At 28.9% G+C, this 25649-nt stretch overlaps 1 protein-coding gene across 1 annotated transcript in view; it reads right to left on the bottom strand.

Moving 5' to 3' along the window:
* LOC129989111 (speckle-type POZ protein B-like) overlaps positions 1-25350 on the bottom strand; it is a 43229-nt gene extending 17879 nt beyond the window's left edge. The window contains exon 1 of the mRNA XM_056097436.1: positions 23709-25350. Coding sequence (XP_055953411.1) covers positions 23717-25246 — 1530 coding nt within the window. The 5' untranslated portion in view covers positions 25247-25350 and the 3' untranslated portion in view covers positions 23709-23716. The remainder of the gene's footprint in view (positions 1-23708) is intronic.
* Between the last annotated feature and the right edge of the window lie 299 nt (positions 25351-25649).

Raw genomic sequence — 25649 nt, 5'->3', positions numbered from 1 at the left:
AAACAGGAAGCTACAGGTAAATCCATTCAATTGAGCTAAAAACAGAATAGGGGTGATAGAAAATCCATCGCTAGCGGTCTCACAGACCGAACGTCCCCATTTAAGGGTTAATTAGAAATTTCTTCAATTACCTTCTTTTTTTCTGCTTGTGAATTTTGAAAATTATTGTTTGTGGTAGTCTTTCACATTGCATGCCGATTTTTACTGATAATAAAGATGATTGTGTGTGGAAGAGTGTGTTGACGACTTTGGCATTGATTTTGACTTAGAGCTGCCAAAGAGCTACGTGTATTTTTTGAAAGTTGGAAATGCGCATTTTATTCAGTTTATAATCATATACAATGCTATAATAACTACAGTTCTAACAGATTAATTTTATAAAATTTGAAATTTTTTAAAGAAATATTGGGTATATGAAACAAATACCAATAAATTTAAATAAATAGAAATGGTTCTTCCCAGTTTACAAAAAATATGGAGTTCGTTAAGCATTAATTATAGATAGAAATAGTTTGGACAGAATGTTTGTAAAATTGAATAGTTACAATTCAACAAAGTATTTATTACAAAATAAAATTCAATTTTTCAGTCATTTCCTATATTCTGTAAGTGACATTCTATGATCCAACGAGTAAAAATTCTAGCTTTCCCCAAAAACTGAGATTTAGAAGTAATTAATATTACTGAAATAGGATATTAATAAAATATTACTGTAATGAAAACCATTTTTTATTTCATATCTTTTATTGTCTCAGCCGAAATTTTTTATATATATGCTTATATTTCAACAATTTTCAAATATTACAACAATTACATTACAACAAGTTATAAATTATTAGTAGCATTTTTATGCCAAATAAAAAGCTGTTGGCATTTTAAAATTTGTGAATGTATTTCTGTTAGGAAATTTCGGCATTAGGTTCTCAATTCCAAATTCTTTTGTCTCCCGTACTTTATTGAAAAATGATGCAATGCATTTTGAACCTGCTATTGTGCGTCCTTAGTTTGAGTAAATCACTTCACTTGACATTAAGCATATAACTATTTAATCGGTATCGTATCTGACATTTATTTAACCCGATAACTATAGTTAATATGCAAATATAAGAATTAAGACATGATATAAATACGTGTCATTATGTTTGTAATGTGGTTCGGTGCTGGTCTCGGGTCCTGCAATGGCAGTCTATGCATTTATTTTTCTATCATATCTGTAAATAGTTCATCATGTATTTAATTTTATTTCCTCTTAATAAATTGTGTTTAAATTTAAACCTTTCCTTTTTGTCGGACCAATCTTTCGAGACTTTTTATTATCATTTCCACTGCAGTACTCTAATATCAAATGGTGGAATCCCCAGCCGTTATATAAGATGTTACTTTAACAGTTTCTAAATGAATCATTTTGGAGATAATAACATGAACATTTACATCCTATTTATTCTAAAAATAACAAAATTGATTGCAGAATATCCCATGACTCTAAAGATGTGTCAGATATGCAGCGTTGTATGATTGTTTAACTGACTAGATAATGCTAATTTAGAAAGCAAGTAAACAATTTTAAATGATCCTTCACTCAAGAATCGCAAGGATTAAACTCAGGAGGGCCAAGATTCGTATTTTTCACATTCTCTCTTGACCTTTGTTGCAATAGGCAATATGTATAAAAAGAAGGTATAACTGCTAAAAGTATTTTTGATTTAAACTAGCCCCTTTAAGTGATTTACTGGTTCACTAAGGATAATGACTGTTAAAATTTTCAATTAAATGTTCTATTTAGCTTTTTCTTTATGACATCCTCAGAAAAATACTTTTAAATTTAAAATTCGATAGATGTATGGTACGCTATTTTATAAGCCTTACACCTTTCAATTCATAATGTAATGCAACTTCCTAATTTTCTGCCATTTCAGCTAAGACAGGAATTTTAATTTGCACGAAGAAAATTATTAAATTTCAAATAATACAAAAACTTTATTCCTAAAATTAAACATTTTCATTTAAATTATGACAGAAGCCAGAATCGTTCAGCAATGATGTTTTATTTGAGACCCGAGTTCAACAAAAATTCAGTACACTAAAATAAGAAAACAAATTGCAAGTGCTAAAAAGAATAATGTTTTTGTTCATCCAAACATGTTAAATTAAAGATACAGATGTTAGAATTAGATGCATTTTAAAAAAATCATCATTGTTTATTTGTAAAGTTAAATCTTAACAAATTTCAGACAGCATATAGCGGTGAATTGTAAAAGGAAATGAACTTCGGCGAGAACATTTAACCAAACATTTTTAATATTGTTACGAAATCTCCCGGGGTTCATTTGGATAGTGGGAGTTATATGGTGTGGAGAACGCTCAATCAGCTATAGAAACTAAAACAACGACGTTTATTTACACGAAGACACACAGGACAGCACAAGGACGACAACTATATACAGCACGGAAGACGATTATCTTCAGCCGAGACGTGCAGCTACAAGACTCTCTACTGCAGACAGTAACGCGCGGCTTAGTTCAGCACTAGCTTCACTCCGACGCTGCTCCGCTTACCTTTGGAAGGCCAGTTCTTTACCGTCGATCCTTACTACTCTTCGACTCCATCGGTCCACGACTACTCGGCAGCGGCAGGACTGCCGAGTAGTTGTGGACTTCTAGCCCAGCCTCCTTCTCAGGAGACGGGGCTAGAAGCCTCTCAAGCAATCAGGAACGTTCGAGGCGTATCTCGGTTCCTACTGGACGGTTCGGGAAAATTCTCAATGTTTCGGGTATAATCTATTTTGGCGCTAAATTCGCCAAATTCGCTGCCAAGTCGCCAAATGGTCGCCAAGCTCTGGAACCTCCCATGGAACCAACTATGCTGGGAAGCAGCATCACAGGTACGTAACAATATTTATATATTTTCCATTTTTTTTTCTTGCATTCTGAATCAATTACTCTTTTCTTGCTTTCAGAACATAAAAAATTATCTGTTCCTGTTTTCATTTATTTAAAATCATAGCTGCTTTACAATTACGTTTAATTTAAAATTGCGTTCCACTTTTAATGCATATGTCAAAACCATAGTATGATTAAAAGAAAGAATAAAAATAATATGGTATATTTATACAAATATAACGGAATGCAATTTATTAGTGTATTTGTGTACATGTTTATATTTTCAATATGGAAACTACAGAAAAGAAACTCTTTTTAAGCCTTATCAATTAAATAATCAAATGTAGACGCAACTTCTTTTGACATTCCAAGCAGCGATAAGAATGCCCTAAAATTCTAAATATATAAATGTTTATGCAGCAGTCCGGTAAATTCACAGCAAACACGTCGAGCATGAGCACTTTTTATGATAAAGAGCCATAAACTGTTTATATGACCAATGCGCAAAAAGAAGTCATAACATAAGTTGGAGTAATCGTTAAATAAACAGAAAACGTGCATTTTGAATCGCATATCGTTTATGATAAGGTGTATTATACTTGTTTGCAATCAAATGTTAATTAAATTTACTGATAAAGTAGTTATTACTTTGTAATAACTTATAAAAAATATAGAAAAGGTTAAAAAAATATTTTTAATTATTTGCTTAGTTAGGAGACTCAACATATTTATCAGTAGTTAATCTAGATAGTTTTAAATCCAAGAAAAAAATGAACATATTTAATTTCCATAATCACTTTACGTTGAAAAAAGTTTTAGCATTGATACTTAGAAAGATAATTGTGCATATCGTGTTTTATACGAGTATATGAAAATTTATTTTAAAGCATTGTAAATTTTTTAAAAAATGATGCTAATTTACTTTAATTTACACTATTAATCTGCGACATTGTATTTCATTATGTGATTTTTGTAGACACCAAAATTTAAGAAAAATGTTACATGCGCGAACTAATTTATTCTTTTTTTAGCGTGTTACTACTCACAAGCTGACATATTATGTGTAAATTGCATCATACGACATGCTTGATTTGTAACTCGTTCAAGACGTTGAATATAGAACTAGCAAATTTAGCTCATAATTTATTTTTGGGAAATAGTTTAGGAATGAGATCATTTTGATCACTAAGAAAAGTTTAAAATGTCAAAATTTTAATATTTTTAACCAGTTTCTCTTGGATCCCAGCTTGTTCTCAAGGAGCCAGGATAATCTGACTATTAGAGTATTAATATGGAATGCACTTACCAAAAAATGTCATCTTTTTTGTTTAATAAAACTAAAAAAATGTGAAATTTAATGGAAACTAAAACAGATGCGGAACATATTTATGAAAGATTATGTATAATATTTATTTACAAATGCAAAAAATACTTCGTCATTTAACTGCCGTCAATTCTTCTTTTAAACTTATAACATTTTACTTTTATCCATATCGTTTAAAAAGCATTACTTTGTAAAGAAATGATCTCAACATTACAAGCATACTACAGTTCCTTTTCGATAAAATAACGAATACATTCTTTGTGATATTTTGGTGCACAGTTGTAAAAAAGGCGTCTCTATGCTACTTTTCAATGTCATAAATACCATCTCCACGAATAGTTAATATTTATTTTAATATTATTTTACAATGCGCACGAAATATTGAAAAGTACTGCGTCGTAAAAAACATTTTGATCTCGAGATTTTGATTCAAGCTGTTGGCATTTGTCCAGCAGTCCGAGAAACACATTTTCATTTTTGTTTGTTTACTAGTGTGTTAATTCGATAACTCAAAAATGTAACAAGATACAGATATGAAATAAGGTATGCGACCTATTCCTAAATATGTTGTTCTTATTACTTATGGCACTTTTATAAGCCCGCTGATAGCGATTTAAGTCGAGTGGGCGTCTCTTGCTTTCTCAGTAGCGCCAACTAGGGTCAAGAGTACGACTTAGCTACTTCATGCGTCACATTCGCTTGCACAACCCCTTTTTACAGGGGGGCACATTCACACACCTCACAGATAGAACGCAGAATACAACAACCATACCCGAACAGGGATTCGAATCCGGGACTCCCAGATCACGGGGAAGACGCGCTATCCCTATGCCAGGACGCCGGCTTTCCTAAATTTTCATATTACTATCACATTTTAAATGAAATCTATGTTGATAGGTCTTTCTGTACACCTTTCATGTTTAGGTGAGTTGTCTGAAATTAAACATATCTCTACTACTGTGTGTGTGTGTGTGTGTGTGTGTGTGTGTGTGTGTGTGTGTGTGTGTGTGTGTTAGAGCTCTAGTTTAATCTGGAGCCTCCAACTTTAGTCCAAAAACGATAAGAATGTGACCTAAGTGAGATTTTTTCAAATTGAATTAAATAAAAATTAAGTGAAATTTTAGCGCTTTTATACGATGAAATAATACGAATTTCAATATTTTTGATATTATTTTCAACGAGTTCGATCCATAACCGACGGAGAAAAAAGCGACGAGGTATCGCCGTTAAGAATTTCAAAGCAAATGGGAAGCGATATGAGTAATATTACATTTATTCCGAGAGACGCAGGAAATTTGCACAATTCAGAACTTAAGCTATTTCTTAAACTCGTATTTTAGAGTTAAAAAGATAATTTTCTTTAAAAACGTTAATAATTAGAATTTGTTAGATAAATTATCAAACTCTTGATCGATAGTTAATTTGCATATGGGCTAACATATATTAAGACAATTAAAGATATATTTACGAAATTTTTTTGGTTTTAAAAAGTAATGAGAAAGTTTAAATTTAATTGAAGTATTCATTCTTAAAGTAGAAGAAAATAAAAGTATTTTATTTATCTTGGATGACATAATAAATTGTAAATGCCGTTCTAAAAATTTTTAAAAATATATATTTAATCAAAATAAAAAAAAATCAGTGTTCTATTTCAGTTTTTTTTCTATTTTATTATTAAGGAATAACACATTTTAAGCTTTTACTTCTACAAACATAGTCACATTAATTTTTAAGAGTGATTGTTTAGCAAGAAAGAAACGAATCAACTTGAAACGTTGTTAAATATTTAACGTGTCTTCCTGTAAATTTGAACTCATTTGGCTGCCTTGAAATAGATAAACAGCTGTCTTCTTTTGATTTTAAGCACCTTTTTTTTAGAAGATGAAGCATGTTACTAATTATTTCCATTAGTCTCTATTTTAATTAATATCTGTTTGGTTTTTACTTTTAAATAGTATTTTTCCTTTTGAAATTATATATTCTCTTACCTGAAAACGATATTTATATTATTTACTTCTTTTTCATTTCAGTTACACTAACTCTGCTTATAAACTTTATTTTCTCGGATATCGCTCGTGAATGAAAATGTTGAAACATAAGAATAAAACCAATGATAAGCACTGTAATTGAACACAAAAATTCTGTAGCAGCTATGAATATCTTTAAGTTAGTGAACATCTAAAGCAGCTATTAGCAACTTTTTTTTCACTCTCAATCCTTAAGAAGACTTAATAAGTTGAGTACTCTCTGCTATCGTTTCGCTCCGAGGAAAGAAGTTTCTATTAATAATATTAAGGACTTTAACTTAAAAATCAAGTGATTTAAAGGAACTTGATAATATTTGTTGTATTAATTTTTGATCATCCGCTTTTGGAAACTTTCTGGTTCATCTGGAATATTGCTTGTGTTATTTCCAATAAAATTTCGTACATAACTTTATGTCCATGTTTTTCCCAAGAAAATATTTTAAGTATCAGATTCTTACGGGCATCACCATCGTATTCTTTTAATAGTCTAATATCTGTTTTGTTCGTAGACATGATCATTTCTCTCTCTCTCTTATCTGATCCGAGCGTTGTCCCATGCCATCATAGTGCTATTAACGGCTTAATTTTCGAAACAGTCTATCTTCAAACTTTCGTAGTATTATAATTTCACTTTCATATCCCTCATGTAAATTACACAAATATTAAGCAGTATCTTACTTTCCTAATTTACAACAATGGAAGTAAATCACTGATCAAATATTTAGAGGAAAATGAAAACGGTTTTAACTTTAGTTCACATTATTTAGAGAGACAATGAAGACGGTTTGAACTTCAGTTCATATTATTTAAAGATAATGAAGACGGTTTGAACTTCAGTTCATATAGAATTTCGCATACTGTCTAAAATAAAAAATAAACAAAACTAAATTATCAATATATTTGATTAAGTCAAAAATGGGGTGGAATATGAAGCTAAATTGACCAATTATTAAAAGAGAAGTCTCGCACCCTGGGGCTCCATGATGCCTGAATCAGTCATTTATTCGTGGTAAGATCTTGGCTTTGGAACTGGAGGGTCTCAGGTTCGATACCCGATTTCACCGAATAATCGTCATGTAAGGGGTCTGGTGCACGTTAAATGCGTCTGGGCCAAACGTCCTCCTGCTGCTGTGGTTTGAGAGTTTGGAGAGGGGATGCCAGTTCAGGTATCGCCCTCGTCATCTGATAGTGGCTCAGAATTACGAAGTCCGTCCTAAAATAGCCCTTGTGTTGCTTTAAACCTGGACGATAATGTTACTAAACCAAACAAACTAAACTTTTAACCGTCCCGTAGATAAATCAACACAGATAAGACATTCCCAAAGCAAAATATGCCATTTATTCAAAGAGCAGAAAAAAAACTGAAATATCAAGTGGTATCGTTTCTTTTTTTTCGCTTGCATCCATATTTTTCCTTCGACTTTTTTCTGAATATTCCATCGTATTCAAATTGCAATTATCTTATCATGCTCCGGAAGACTTTCATTAAACACTTTTCTCTAACTAAAGTGGCAACTTCTTTTACTTTTCATTAAAATGTTTTTGCATAGGTGTCCTATATTCGTAATTGTGAGAAATTTTATTCTCTCTAGTGCAAAGGAAAAAAAATCATCCTTGTCTGAAATAGTAATTTTAACACTTCTCGAAGTGAAATCATGCCAAGAATTAAAATAATAATTCTTCTTTTGACTTTTTTTACTCGATCTAAGATCAAAATTCGCATCTGTTTATAATCAGTTTATGCAAAAACATAATGGATTTACATCACACACATCTATTTGCTCCTTTAAATTATTTTACATATTGGCTTTTTACATATGCATTGCATCGTTCACAAGTTGTCAAGAGAGTCTCGTATCTTATTAAAATAGAATGATATAGCTTCCAGTAAAACTGTTAAGAACACGTTTATATCATATATTTGATGTAATAAATCTGTCTTCAATAAGGTTCATCTTTTTGATCGAATTCCTTATAATTCTTTATTTAATTTCATCTTTCAGAGACATTATAATTTATTTCACCTATATCAGATCTATTCTTGTGAAAAAAAATTGTGCGAATATGTGTTTCCGCATCTATAATGTAAGATGAATATACCACACTTAAAGTGAAGGCCAAGGTGACTCGGTGGTAACTTCTCGACTTAGGAGCCGAAGGGTTCGAAGTTCGAGACACGATTCCATCGAAAATTTGCCATGTGAGCGGTTCTGGTGAATGTTAAATTTATCAAAACTAAATATCATCCCGCTGGTGCAGTGCAGAACTTTGGAGAAGGGAGTGGCAGCTCATGTATCGCCCTCGTCATCCGGCCACGATTCAGAAATACGAAATACATCGCAAAATAGACCTAATGTTGCTTTGAAACGGGATGTTAATATAACTAAACTAAACGCATTCTAGATCATGGTATATTTCATATAGGTAATCGTAAAAGTAACTCAATTGACTTCGGTTAGAACGAATATTCATGGCATTTATTTTTAACTTTTAATATAATTTACTTAATTTTTAGAATATTTTTTAAATAATCAGTTTTCCCAAAATTGTTGGAGTTAAAACTGAAATTTCTGTACAGACATTCCAATTTCTTTATCTTTTACAAATTGTTTTTGAAGTGAAAAAATATCACCTTGACTGAAATCAGAAATGATATAAATGCCACTGTTTAATTTCAATAAATCGTTTTCCTGATGGGTACATCGATTTTCTTCAGAGATCCGCTGTGCAAAACGGGTAAAAATTTTTCCTTTTTTCGCTCCATTCTTATTGGTTTAATATGTCACATATCTTTGCAATATTGACTTGTCAAGAAATCAAATGAGAATTAATATTCCAGAAATCATGAAAATCGTTTGCATCCAGTGTGAATTTTAATAATATCGTTTTCAGCGATCATCATTTCACTTTCAACTGTTTGCTGCAATATTTATTATCTTCTATTAATTGGGCGATATTATAGTGATTATTAAAAATGGATATGCAGAAACATTGATGTCTTTTTACTTGGCTTTCAAAACTTTATATTACTTTATGTTAATTTGATTTTGATTTGTCTGATATTATTTACGTCACAAATAAAGCTCTGTGAGTGCGGAATTCGAATAGTTTTTTAATAAATTTACTATTTTTAATCTAAAAAAAACTAAATCAATCTTCAATAATCATCTTATTTTCAACAGAAGTTCGAAGCTGTCACAATTCTTTATAAAATTTCACCATGTAATAATTGTTTGTTCCGATCTAGATGTTCAATAAAATTATTTTATTCGATAAATGAATTGTGTAGATTGACTTAAGATGACGTCAGAAAGAACCGTTGTAAACCGGTCAGTTTCAAATAAAGTAGAATAGAGTTTTAAATAGAATTGCAAAAAGTTAAATTTAGTGGGATTTGACTGGAATTTCAATTTTATTTTATCTAAATTAAAAATCCCTAGTTGTCACTATTTATACTTTATCACTATTTCCCATAGCATAATTATTAAAATTCAGAAACAAAGAGTTAAATCATTTCCAGTCTTTAAATGCAACTATCTTAAATATTAATTTTATTATTATGGATAAAAATTTAAATATAGCTTAATTTTGGTAGAGGCGGGGCTGGAAAATGACATTTTTTGAATAAACTTTTTACTGGAATAATTTTTTACTTTTAGAATTAGGTAAAGGGTGTGAATGGGGATGATGTTGGAACGCTTACCTTCGCACTATCAGATAAGAGCAAACGGATCGAAATTTTCTTTTTCTTTAACAATTAATTTAACAGATCTCATAGGGATAGTCTGTTCCCTATAATAATTTTATTTAATAATTTTACTAACAGATCTCATAGGGATTTCTTTGACACGCCTAAATTTAGGATAGGGAATCTTAGGTATTTTTGAAAAGAATGCGTAGGTGTTAAGGATTTTTATTCCTTCCCTCAGGGTCTGAGAAATTGCAATTGTCATCAATATTTTAAAGCGTGTGATACAAATAACTAAATAAAAAATGATGTTTAGATTAGGAAATAAGAGAAAATGTTAGAATAAAGTAACATGGACTAATTTTAAATAAAAAATAGGAAAATTTTTAAGAGATAGCATTATACACATACACACGCACACGCGTGCGCGCGTACACACATATACGTACACAATCACATATTTTAGAACTAATCTAGTTTCATCTTCAAAACAATGGAAAGATTTTTTTTAATGGGATGACAAATTTATTTCATCAAATATTTAACTCTAAATTTTCACACACAATAATACGCGTAAAATATAGTAGCTCGTACATGCATATTTTCACTGGTATCGAATCTTGAACCTATCATCTACCCATCCTTGAAGCTAATATTCGGAAACCAAGCTGCAGTTGCTCCAGCTTTAGAATTCACATCGGCATAAGTAATTAAAATTAAGATCAAATAGATTATGTCTTAACTGCAGCTGTAATCGTTTCCTTGGAGTTCTGCGCACAAAGTCATCATTCATTCGTTGTTAAATAACTAAAGTGGATGAATTCTCAGTTTCAATAATTTTTTTTTCATATGTTAAAAAGTTTTATCGTTTGCCTTTGTCCTTAGATTTCGTAACAAAAAATAAATAAATAATAAGATTAAGAAATAAGCAAAGAGAAAAAGAGCTCAAAATATAATTTCTGTTCTTCATTTTATGAACTTTGTGATCCTTTGTGAACTTCCACAGGGCTTGCATAATATGATATTCAGATTTGAAGACTTCTCAAACTATTGGTCTACTTGGGGCCACTCTTTGTCAGTCTTTGGCGGTTCCAATCTTCTAAGACAAGCAGATACACTCGCTCTTTTGATCTTTTAAGAATAATATACAGCTTTTGATAAAAGGAAGTAACCAATTATTCATGTTGTAAGAAGATCTTCTACAGCTTTAATTGCATAAAATGTGCTGAATCTTGATAAATTTTTATAAGTATGAAAAAAAATTATACAAGCTTTGATTGACATAGACAAGTTCTTTTAATTGTATTTTTAAATTTCTTAAGAGTACTTCTTTATTTAGCATTTATGAGTATTATATTTTATGCCTTTTGCTCAATTCATAAAATTTACTCACTTTCATGTTGAATAAAATCCTTATGATTTTGATGCTTCAAAAAACATATAAAAGATGCAAAAATGATGAATTTCAAATTTGCACAAGCTAATTTTTTTAAAATAGGAAAAAAAGATCATAGATGATTTTTTTTATGACTTTGTTTTGTATTATAAAAATCGATATTTTGAATCTAACAGTAAGGTTTCCAAAAAAGTACATGATCCATAGAAGATTTTCGCTTTCATCAATATAAAGAACAATATTTTAATCCCAAACTTTACAATGTCTGGTTAAAATCTTTTGTAAGCTATTAGCTTTTAAATATCAAATCATCTCCAATATTTAACCGATTTTAAAAAATTTTACATTTTATAAATAGATCATTCCTTCTTACAAGCGTCTTAAAAAAATGTATTAAAATCCCAGACACAAACAATTTACTAGATTCCTGTAATGAACTTATAATTTTGTAGTTTTGTCAAGACAAAACCCTAAGAACAAAAATTTTATTCATTCTTGAATTAAATTAGTATTATTATCGTTCTATTTTTCTTCTTAATTTATTTTTAAAAACTTTATTAATATGAAATGAAAGGTGGTAAATGTAAAAACCAATGATAGAAAAATGAAACCACTTATTTAAAATCAAAATTAGTATTCCAAGATTTTTTACCAGTTTTTTGCGAACTGAGACTCTTTACTCTTTTTTTCAACTTTTGTAATGAAATTAATTCCATCTATGAATTTTTTAAATTGAAGTAAATAGAAAAAATTTTAATATTAAAACTGTTTTCTCTGTAGATGCGAAACCTCGATCACTCTACGGATATCAATGTATAATATGCAACTTAGCGATTTTAATCAGTAAACACCAGTATAATCATACTAAACACAGAAAATTCATAGTTTTAATCAGAAAATCGAATAACTCCATGGTCTGTTGAATAACTCCATATAATTTTTAATTAGTATTAATTTAATTTTAATTAAAAAAATTATTATGGTATAGCGTACATTTTTCTAAGTGGACTTTTGTAATTTCTTTATTTCGCCGCTAGGGACGCTGTAACCTGTCTTAATAAATTTAGCATAATCATTTTACTATAGGTACATGTTACTTCCCTGGCTGTACGAGATAACGTTTTGAATTTAAAGGATTTTACCAATCATCCTGCCTGTATTATTATTATTTATATCTATTATAATAATAGTTTTTGGGTATTATTTTTTAATATACTTCAATTTTTAAAACAAGTTAAAATTAAATGGAAGATAATGGTATAGCGTAGTGTTAGAATCGGAAGTAAATTCTGTTCTTTTAATATAGATATATATTTATCTATTCATCATTTTTATCTCTTTATCTTTTATTCTATGGCACTGTGATAATTTATGCAGGAATAAATGTCGACCAAAATGGGTCTTGATTGTTTGGATGCATTCACTGTTGTTTGATGCCATCATAAAATTTCATCAAAGTAAAGAAGAGCAACCTGTCATCACCAATTTGGGAAAATCTAACGATTTCGTGAATGTTATTAATAAAGTCTACTGACAGGCAAGACAGAGACATATGGGACTCTTATAGAGACAGAAACTCCATATACTGATCCATAATTATTGATTTACATGAATAACTTCTTAACTTGTGAAGATGATGGAATATTGAGAAAGAGTAAAAAAATTATGGGCGAAAACATGCGACGAGTTAGTGGATAGAAAATAGGAACAATCACAGTGAATTGCCTACCTATGTACATTTATTTCTTTGCTTTTGTCATCGACCACATTTAATTTTACTTTTCATTAATTTTTCGTGTTGTTTTATTATTTTGTTTTATAAGAATAATTTTTTTTCATATTATCATACTATATGACTTTAAGGTAATTGTTTCATTGCTCTATTGTGTATTTTCTCATATGATGTTATGAGGAATGCCCTTATGTTTTACCCTTTATGTCTTTAATAAGATTTTGTTGTCACCCCTAATCAAGAAAATTTTAAATTTTGTATATTTTGATATTTATATTGGTATGTCTTGGACAATTAATCTAAAATCTAATAACATCTGAGATTCGTAAAATTGAGACGTGCTATTTGAATTAATGATGAATGAATATCAACTTTATATAATAATACACTTTTGAATTATAAAATTCTATCCAATGAAAATACATATTTACTATGAACGTTTGCTAAAAGAGCTATAATACTGATATTTTTTAAAACTAATTATTAATAAAATATTTTTAATGACTTCCACCAAATATTTTATGGTTAAGAATTCATTCAAGAGTTGTGTTTTTTATTGAATTATCAACAATAAAATTATAAGTAAATATATTTTTACTAACTTTTAGTAGAATTCATTAAATTTAATCAAATATTAAAGTAATCGTATGTGCACCAAAATTGCTAATTAACGAATTAAAATAATAAATTTAGCTGATGAAATCATAAATTAAACCGCTGCGAGAAAACTAGGAATTAATTATAGGAAATTAAATTTTATTTGCAGTCATTCTCCCTAACATTGTAAAACTTTAGCAAATGTTTTTAAAATTTTTTAAAATATATATTTTATATCATGTAAGTATAAATACATATTTTAAAATCTTAATATTTGGTTCTTGCTCAAAAAAGATTGAAATACCAAACTTCTGAAAATCCTCTGTAATGGCATACTATTAGTAATGCAATTTTGGGAAGATTATAAATTCGTTTTTTCTTTTAGATGCTAATATTATGTATTTTTTGCCTTTTAACGCCAATTGAAATTCAGCAAAATATTAAATCAATGTAAGAAATGATTTCATCCATATAGAAGGTTACAATAAAAAATTATTAGGAAAAAAATCTGGAAATAATAAAAATTATTGACACAAATCATTGAAATTTTCGTCAAAACCAATTATTTGATAATATATTTGATATATTTGATAAATAAGGCTTTCTATTATTTATATGTTTAAAATGACTCTAATAATATTTATCAAGATATCATTTCATTCAAAATGTATGGTTCCTAGCAGTTGTCATATTTTCTTTTTAGTTGATACTCTTTACAAAAAGTTATGACTTAAAATTTGCGTCAGTTTTCGCATGAATTTGCAATCCCGGGAATAATTCTTACACCTACTGCTATTCGGAACTCTCTATGTGGAAGAGCTACCGCTATTTTTGTCTCAATAATTTATTACATCAGGTATTGGATCTCTTCTTTCAAATGAGGGTGTAAAATCCTTTTTTTTTTCTAGCTTCATTTTGTATTCTCTTTTTATGAAAGTTTTAAAACAGAATTACTAAGCTTATTACAGAAGATGACTTACAATAAGAATTAAGAAAATTACATACATCTGCTGAAATCACTCGAAACGCTCTTGTCTTATACTGAAAATTATATTGATTAAATAAAAATCAAATCATTAATAAGGAAGATTTTAGACTTATTTATTCATATATTTTTTCAAATTTATGATATTTATTTTCATCTCTTTTAAAGAGAAATATATACTAGTACTTATATAAAATATGCTATTATTACATATTTGCTACTTGGTATAACAATTATCGAAATACCGTTTTAAATGCTTATATTAGAATAATTTCAAATGTTTACTTGAGACAGAATTTTTGAATATCCTGGTTCAGTTTTTATTTGAAATTTCAATACTTATTTATTCTCAACTTTTTTTCCACCTCGCGAAGCAATCTAAATGTTATAAATACATTAACAAGTGCGGAATTGAAAATTTCTGTAGAAATTGTGATTTTTTTTTAGCTTTTAAATTAATTAATATTAAACTTTCATTAAAAACAATTAGTTCATATTCTACTCTTATCAAAATAAATTTCTAAAAAGTGTTTACTTTAAGAGGTTACAACTCAATGCTTAGATAATTCTAAGATGAGTCATATAAATAAATTTATAATATTTTTCGAATATCCATCGAAGAACTATTTCATAAATTAAAATAATCCAAATTCTCTCTTTAAAGAAATGATTTTTTAGAACAAGCCAAGAAAGATGATCTAAAGTAAATAAAGTAATGAAGCGAATAAAAAAATAAATCTGCTATCACAAATTTCAAGTTATCATTTGACAGCATTTTATTTTACAATATAAATTTTTATTAATAAGAGTTGGATTTTCAAACCATAGTTGATCACACGAAAGAGAGGATGAATTGAACTATACTATATATTTTGAAAAACGCAGATTGAGCTTTCTACTGTAATCTTTCTGCAGAAGTATTTTCAATAATGTGATTTGAAATATATGTTGAATGCGGCAATTCAAACGTTTTGAATTTGAAATATTTTTTTTAATTTTACACATTTTAAGAGCCCGATTGATAAACAATTCTCATTGTTGATCATTTTCGATGATACATCTTCATTATATTTATATATGGACGATTTTGTTCAAGCATCACCAACCCCATTGCCAAAAGAACATCATATTCTCACTTAAAAATTCATTTTCGAATAGTTATTAAATAAACAGTATTCAAATTTTCATTTCAAAAAAGATTTTTTAAACATTTTTTTATAATTATTGATCATACTGGTAAAAGCAGACCCTACGAAAATTATTATTTTCCTTTGCACTAGTTTAAGAATCCCTGCATCATAATAAACTAAATTTTAGACTTTGTTTCCGTTTAACAAAGAATGTTACGAACTTTATTCTTTGGACATGTTTTCGTATAACTCGTCAAGACATATTCCAAAGAAATGGAAATGAATTTACTTTTTCTTCGAAATAGAAATTAAGTTAAATATTTCTCATGGAGATCCATTTATCTTGTCATCTTTTTCAACACAATTATTAAGAACAGTTACAAGTATTTTCATCAACGCAACACTCCCACTTATATACAAAGCCTACTCGTCATTCGAATAAAAAGAAATTCCTTGAAATAATACACTTTATAAAACTGCATTTCATTATCATTCATATGATTTAAACAATAGAAAAACTATGTTGCCCTTCCTTTTTTTTAAAAGGAGTTTTTTCCTTTTTTTATAGTAACGTTAAACAAAACTGATGTGAATATATTCTCGAGCAACTTTCTTTCTTCTTTCAAGTTTTTTCTTCCTTAATTCTTGTTGCACGTCATCTCCTCCCTATAGAATTATTCCGCGTTCCATAAATCTAAATGAAAGAACCTTTAAGTAAGAGGCAGAAGCCTGATATCTCTATTCTAAAACTTTTATGAAAAGAGAATAGAAAATGGTGTTGGAAAAAAAGTGACATCCTTGTACAGTGGAGCAAGCTGCAACATATGCTGCAGTTATTTTTGTCACTTAATAAATATCACCATTCTTTCAGTCTCCAGAGCTATAGATCTTGGGTTCGTCGGAAGAAAAATTACCCGAGAACAGCAAGAAACTAAAGAAAAAATAATTTTAAAAGTCTATTTTTCTTTAGCCTTTGATATCAAATTAAGATGGAAATACTAAGTATAAATTTTTAACGAGAAGCTTATGTTTTGGAATGAGTATTCTGCAGCACACATATTATTAGGACTCATTTGAAGCTTTGAATAATAGTAACTGTTGTTATCGGAACTGTTGTTCTATGACGTTTAAGACTTGATTATAATCGTTGACATCAAGACATGTGTAGGAAAGTATCATAGAATACAGTTTACCCTGAATATATTTCTAGGGTATAAAATATACGATATATCTATGAATTTATCTATGAATATATCTATGAATTTGATTTCAAACATTAATGATAGATGATCTGGATAACAAACCTCTGCGATTGAAAAGAATATTACTTAATTTCTTAGACTTCCTTCGATAGATTGAAAACGTGTAGCAAAACCCACTATGTCATTCATAGATAATATGTATAACAACATATTTGTTATACTCTACGTATGGCGATTAATTAATTGATGAATTATAATTATTTTTTGATAATAACATCAATTTCAAGAATTCCTTTTTGCTTTCATCAATAAATAACTTCTCACTGTATTCTTCTCTTGCTACTGAAGCATTGTATTGCAATTGAAACATATTGTAAATCACATGGAAGATTTCACCTGGCTTCTTTTTAGCATGTTTCAACTAAAATCAATTTTTTAAAAAAAATTCTTTACAAAAAACAATAATTTTTTAGAACTACCTCCTTCTTTGAATTTAATAAAAAGATTTTATTTAAAATGTCATATCATTTTTTCAAATTTGAAATTGTTTAACATTTTATTCATAGATTCACAGAAATGTCAGAAAAAAAATTGCATATGAATGCTAAAACATACAAAATTTTGAATTTAATATACAATTTTTATTGTATATTAAAATAATGTATATTTTGTAAAAAATGAGGAAAGTGGAAAGCGAGGAAATTTAGCAGTACCTTGTTTTATGCCTTAACAAAAAAAAATTTAATGAATGATTATTGGATACTTGATTTTATTATATACAAAATAATAAAAATGAGCAAAAGATTCGAAAGTTCAATCTGAAATAGGAAAGTAATGTCAGGAATTTTAATCTTTTATACTCGGAAAAGTAATTCGATGCATAATTATTCACCTAATACAAAAAAATGTATATTGCTCTGAAAATTAAGTATATTAATAATAAGTATTATATTTTAAGTTGAATTTCCCTGAAAAATTAATCGGCATCTTCTTAACACTCAGTAGGTATTTTTAACAATAGAAATTAATAAAATAAATAAATAAAGCGTCAAAACGACGCACCGTTTTGAATGATACTTGACGGGAGCATCTGACTGCAAAGAGTTAAAAATAGGAAAGGGTTGAAGTGAAAAAATATTTAATTGCAGAAAAGTCCATCTATACTAATCATTTACCAATATATTTCATTTGTCAGAGTGAATAAAATTTAAATAATTTTGAAATATTAAATCCAAAATTTTGATACAATGAGTAGATAGGCAAAAGCGAAGAAATGTACAAATAAAATAAAAATCGATATTTTGGCTATTTCTTGATACTTTTTCCGCTTAATCCAAATAAATTAAAATCATGACAGTTCATTTTTATAAATAATGCTCCAAATTGTTATAGTAGATTTTACTCGGTTTACAAAATGCAACAAATCTGCAATTAGGACTGTTAAAAGCGGATAATCTGAGAATTTAATTTCAAATTAAACAAAAATGACATATCATAGTTCAAAATGTATTAATCTGTTTAATAACTAAGGTTAACTATTTAACTCTGAATTTCCCAGTACATCATTTATCAAAAACCTGTATTAAAATTAGTTCATGAAGCATTTAATGAATGCCATCGTATTCTATATTTAGCAATGTTAATATCCGATTAATATTTTTTCCCCTTTTCAAAAAAAAAAAAAAATGCAACAACTTTGACAGGGAAACAGCAACTTAGAGCGAAGTTTTTATCACCATATAAAAAGAAGCACAGATACAGTAAAAAAAAAAAAAAAAACCTTTTTTTTTTTTCCCAGGATTAATTCCACTTCTTTTTTCAAATGAGAGTGTAAAAAAATAGACTGAGATGAAAATGCAAGAAGAAATTAAAAAGAAAAAAAAACCACTGTGAGAAAATGAAACAGAAACTGTCTGGTCAAAATTTTAATCAGAATTCCTTTGCGATTTTAATCATTGATAAATTCACGAAAAATTTATAACATAAAGCGCTGATATGCAAAAACTTATTGCCAAAACAGACCCCACTTTATATTATCAAAAAAAATTGCAGTTGAGAAATATAAACGCTTACCTTTGTAACTATATTATGCATGTAAAATATAGTTTACATTTAATTAATCCAAACATAAATTACCTTTTATAATTAAAATTAAACATTGTAATAAGTGATGAAATTAAAAAAAACCATTACATCACGTATTATTCCTTAAAGCAAAGAACTTACATTAGACATTATTATGACATTACATATTACATCTTTTATGATCAAACGGTTGTATATGGTATGTGAATGTTGTATGTTGTAAAAAATGCCTGTTGCCTCTAGTGGTTCCAATTCTCAATCAATAGTTTCCAATATTTGCTTTTTGATATAATAGAGATAATATTTAAATCGGATATACAATTTTATAGAGTCATTAAAATATTGCGTAAAAAATGCTCAAAATATTAGAAATTTTAAATGTTTTAGGTTTAATTTAGAATACCTGCATCTCAATTTTGCAGAAAATACAAAGAAAAAATCATTGACTTTAATACCGAAGATGTATGTTAAAATAAAGTATGCTTTCTAAATTGGGTTCCGATTACTTTTTCTGTTTTTTTATTATTTTCTATTCTATTCTAGTTTTCATTTTTATTCTATATTTTTACTATAAATGAACAATCTTTTGAAGTAATATTAACCCTTATGTTCATTTTTTATAGTATACCATACATACAACTTTATAAAAATATACTACCACTATAAAATAATTTTTAACTTAGTTTTATTAAACACATGACATTTCTAGGCGTTTATTTATACTTCAAAAATAAAAATAGTTGTTTATCTGTCATAATTTTAAATCAGTTGTGAAAAATAACCGTCAAGATGCGCATTTCAGGTTTATCTAAGGTAAGTTTTATTTTATTTTTATGTTTGTACCCGTAAATATGTATGTTTATTATAAAATACACATGCCTAAATGTTTGTTCTTACACATTTTAATATATACATACCTATATACATTTTTTTTTGTTTTTTTGCTTTTCTTCAAATAAGCAATCTTGCCACGATAAGGGGGGTTAAGCCATAAAATGCTCCCAAAGATTATAAAATGATCTATGTATAGTAGTCATCAATAAGCTTTAAATAATCAACCGCCAAAATTATTTTTAAAAGCCCCTCACGCGGTGCGTTATCAAAAACAAACAACGACATGTATACACGTCGAACACAATACAAATGGTTGCATAATAAATATTGCGAAAAAAAATCTTAACAAAGCGAACAGAATTTCATCTTTATTACATAAAAAATTAATGATACACTGTTGAAAAAGTGCAACTGTAAATTTAGAAATTGCCTGAAAAATAATGCCAAAAAATGGCCAAAGATACAAATTTTAATATTTATAATATAGGTGATATAAAGCGGTTGAAATATTTTTCGAAGATACGTGTAGGTTTTGCAACTGCACTCGGTCTACCAACGTCGACAATAGTTAAAAAACCCAAGAGGAAAAGTTTTTCAGTTTATAAGCATCACATTGTTCTCACGAACCAGATATTATTAATTTGTTTAGTTAAATTAACTTCCCGTTTTTAAAGCAACACTAGGGCTATTTTGGGACAGACCTCGTCATTTTGAACCGTGGTCAGATGACGAGGACCTGATCTGGCACCCTCTCTCCAAACTTCCACACCATACCAGCAGGGGGACGTCAGAAATTACTAAGGGCCTTTTTAGTTTCTTTTATTTATCTTATTGCAATCTTACCGGGAAATATTCGATACCCAAATAAAGTATACGGAAATCCCTATATGCAAGTAAAATACAGGGAATACTCGATGTATTGGATAAAATAAAGTGAAACTCTTGTAAAAAGCAATGCATAGTACGGAGAATAGGTTCTTTAACAAAAAATTTAACCTAATTGCTTTTTTTAATTTATAGCAGGCTTACTACTATTATAAGGGAAACATATTACTAAATGAAAATTGTAACATCTTACTGAAATTTTGAATTTTAATATCGAATAGTAATACTTTATATGACATGTATGTATGTCGACAGCACACAAATGACGATTTGGATTAAATTTTATATTAAGAGGAAGTAAAAAGGTTAAGACTTATTTCGTAATTGATTAAACGGTTATAATAAAGATTAACTGTGTGAGTGAATATGATATGAGAAAGTATATTACACGGAGTCTACCTTGATGCTTATGCGCTATGATTATACATTACATTTACTGTCAAATGAAACAGCAGCATGCAGTTTGAATTAGCAATAATCTTATGTGGTCATTCTGCTGCATATCGTTGCGCGCATCCATGATTTCTCGGATTATGTGCCCGTTTGGACTCCTTTAATGTGGAATAAACTAATTACTGAAGATATTCATTTGGGGTTGTGACAGAATTATTATAATAGGTGGCTATATTACAAGACCTTTGCACCAAATGAAATTTGGTTTCATAATATTATTAGCGATTTAGTGGAAATGACTGCTGTAATAATTTTGCCATAACCATTTTATCTATTAAAAAAGTTTTTTTTTTTTTTTTTTTTTTTTTTTTTTTTAACAAAGAAACAAAATTACCTTGTTACGAATTCATATAACTTTATACAAATACATGGCATTTCTAAAACCTGAAGTTTCTTGAAATTTTAGAAAGAAAGGAAACTCAATTTATTGCAATTGTAGGGAATTAGGGAATGTAAAAATAAAGATTGGTTCTTTAATGGTGGAAATTTGTAATTAATGTGCCTTCTTACTGAGATATTATTAAAAACAGGGGTAAAATCCTAGATGGGCCCACCTCTTGGCGACTTATTTGAAATCTCGCCAAGTTGATTACTAATTGAATATTTGTTATAAATATTATTTTTCAATTAAAAAACGATACTTGAAGGCTAGAAATACTAATAAATATAATAAAAAATAAATATAATAAATAAATAATAAAATAAATAAATAAATAAGAATAAAAAATAAAAATAAGAATAAAAAAAATAAATAAAATAAAATTAATATAATATAAAATAAATAAATTAAAAATAAATAAATAAATAAGAATAAAAAATATAAATAAGAATAAAAAAAATAAATAAAATAAAATTAATATAATATAAAATAAATAAATTAAAAATAAATAAAAAAAAACACGTCTAGGTTGCTACATTGGCGACGTTATCGCCACTCGTTTGACGAGAATTCAAAAAGACGCCAAGAGGTGGGCTCTGCTGGGGTCATCCAAAACAGGCGTTTTTATTAAAAATATTTGTATTTGTTCAACGAATGATTAGTGATAAATTCTATTTTTGAAACTTATACGTTATATAAAAGCAACAGATTCTAAATTAGTTTTTTAACGTACGTAGTTTTACGATTCATTAGCTTGATATTTTATACAGTATCGCGAATCACATGATTTTTGATATCGCTTTTAAAGTTTCACGGTTTTAGAAAGCTGCATGACGATAATGAAAAATGGATTGAATGTTGTCATGAAACCTTATCGGAGAAACCTTATCGTTTGAAGCGTAGGCGCGTGCAGCGTAAAAGAATAACAAAAAAAAAATGAATTTGAAGAAATAAAAGGAAAAAGGCTTAGATTCGGATTTTTTCTGCGATAACTTTTGAAAATAATATCACACAAAAATTAATTTTACGTTCGAATTGCCTTTGGCGATATTTGTTTAATTTCCGTGCATTTTCTTTTTTGAATTTTGGCAATATTTTTAACAATACTTGTTTTGCATAATTCTACAATATTTTCCATAAGTACTATGATTTTCAAGGGATTTTCATTGTTTCATCAGCTATTTAATTACATAATTTTCTCCCAATTTTAGTGTAATTTACACTAGGAATTAAAAAATTAAATTACAGTACCACAAAAGACAATATTCAATTTGAGTATATTTTGCTAAAACAGATACGTTTTTATCAGTAATGTTATACTATGGAACTCGATTCCATTAGAATGGTATTATGGGTATAATAAGCATATCAATGTAACACTATAGATAATATAATGCTTAAAGTTACTATTTTTAAGAATCAAGTTATGCGTAAGTAGATTAAATTGTTATTCAACACAACTAATAATTCCGGAGAACCGACTAGTCACCAAAGAAGCTCGTAGAAAGTAAACGAGAGTACTCTTATCTTCGATTTTTTCGTATGCTAACATAATATGGTGTGCTTTGTAGTGTTTCACAATATAGTAAATAAAACTGAATCAATTTTCAGGTGTTTGTTACCAATTGGCACTGAAAGCCAATATTGCTGATGTTGCTGACAACAACATATAAAATTTATTTATTTAATTACGTTTTTGAGTTATGTCATTCACAAATATGCAAATATCAAGGGTGAATGAAGATCGACCCTTTGAAGAATTAGGTAAAAATTCTATCCTTATCTAAAATTCCTTACACTTCATTCATTCATTGAATTTCTGAGTTATCATGGTCAAATGAACATGGATTAACTAACAGACAGACTTGATCCAAACGGATTTTGTATAACATTAAAAAGGAATCTGCATATTTTACGGAAAGATAGCATGTCTCAAATGAATACACCTATTTAAAATCATTCCGAAAATTTAATGAGTTTTGTTAAGACATTCGTTGAATTAACCTTACTGTTTATCAATTCATTACAATATTCTGCTCGTGATACATTAAAATGTTGGGGAGGATATGAAAAATTAATAAAACTTGCACCAATAAAAATATTTTACATACTTTTATTTCTAAAGTCTCACTTCTTCTGTAAAGTTGAAATGTAATGTATCGTCAGCTAATTTTGGATTAAATTTCATCAAATGTCCCCATTCATCAGAGTTTATGATGTGTTCAGCGTCTTTCAAAATGAAGTCCTGTACATAGCTTTTCAGATCATCGTCTTCATGCAGGTCAGCAAGAACCAAAGTTTCACAGGCATTACTTGGACACAAGCTGGTTTTGAGGTAGAATGAACATATATTCCTCAAACTGAGGATTTCGTACATATCTGAAGCTTGGTACAACCGAAGAGCACTCTCCCACTGAAGTTCTCCAACTTCGGCAGTATAAATATACTGAAGCATTAGCGATATAGTATCGTCATCAAATTCTTCGATATCGACCCATTCGCTCATTTTTTCTTTCATATTGTTGGAAAACATAGCCTTGAAAACTGGGGATCGAGCACTGAGGATGCATTTATGAGCAGGATATGTCCTACTACTTGTCCTCAGATTTATGTCGAAAAGTGAACAGTCATCTAGCATTGACTTTAAATTGTTATTTAATATACTTTTAGACACAAATAAAAGATTTGCCTTATCCAAGCTATAACTATCTGTTTCACTGTCTTGAGCAGGACTGTTATCATAACTGATTCTTTCTATTTCTTGTAAAGAAATATCAAATGAAATCGTGCATTCACATTGTAAGGTAAGGACATCATCAGGTAAATACACATTTTTCGCTTCCATCAACATTCTCTTTGTACGAAGCAGAGCAAATCGCTTGGTTCCAACACTTTCATCAAACCAAAATTCATCTCTGAAACACTCCGTTGCATTTCTGTGTGCATCAAGAACAGACAGTTGGAATGTGGAATATTTTATATTTAGATCCCTGGGAGTAATATCAAACGAGATTATCTCTTCGGCATTTAATCCACCTGGTAAATTCAGCGCCAAGCCCATTAACTGGGCGTTGTTCTTCAACGATTTGACTCGATAAACATATTTGTCCACTGACTGAATAGAACTGAAATTCTTAATGCTCCATAAAAAAGAAGTTTTTTCTATTCCTATGCGCGTGCGTGCGAAACATTGCACATCCTTCGAAATTTCGCCAACACTTTTCCAAATTCTGCAGCGAGCCGTGAGTGTGTCCTGTGGCAAAAATGCAGATCTTCTTGCAACAAACACGTCTTCTCGCATAGCAAACGAATAAAATCCAAAACCATATTTCTTGAAAAAGGTTCTCGTCATTGGAATTCGCGTCTCCAGAACTGTGCCATCCTGCGCCAAGAAGCTGAGATCGTATTGTATTTCTATATTGTCCGCGCCTTTGCTGTCTGCTTCCCTCACTAAATAAAATCCAATTTCATTTGACCTTTCTTGACCTCTAGGATACAACCTTAACTTCCATTTCGTTTCCTCTATCGAATCCAAGACAAATGAGGGACTTTCTATTCTTTCGCCCGTTTTCTGCCAGCAGTAACTGGCATTTTCTAATTTCCAAATGAAAGTGAAACACTTTTTGCTATTTTCATCTCCACACGCCATTTTAGTTGGCCTATAGATGAAATTATGAGAAAAAAGTAACTAAAATTTCTACGATTAAACGGTCTAAGTAATAATTCAGGAAAATGAAAAATAGGCTTGCTTTCTTGATATCTACAGAAATGAATGACAAAACTTCTCACTTTCAATGCTGGAAACAGTTAAGGTTATCAGATGAAGGTTTGGAAAGTAGCCAATGATATGATTTCTCGATTAGAGTTTGTTTACCATTAATTTATCCTCGTAAAATAGATAAAAATCACTTATCTACATAACTGATATATAAAAAAAATAGTCTCGTAGTAACGCATAAACACGCTAATCACTGCACCGACTTAACATTGTTTTTCTTTTCTTGTGTGAAGTATACACAGATAATATATTATCAAAATATTTAGCCCTTGAT

This window comes from Argiope bruennichi, chromosome 10 (genome assembly GCF_947563725.1).
Source record: "Argiope bruennichi chromosome 10, qqArgBrue1.1, whole genome shotgun sequence".
NCBI classification, from domain to species: domain Eukaryota; kingdom Metazoa; phylum Arthropoda; class Arachnida; order Araneae; family Araneidae; genus Argiope; species Argiope bruennichi.
This window is presented reverse-complemented; position numbering and strand designations above follow the sequence as displayed.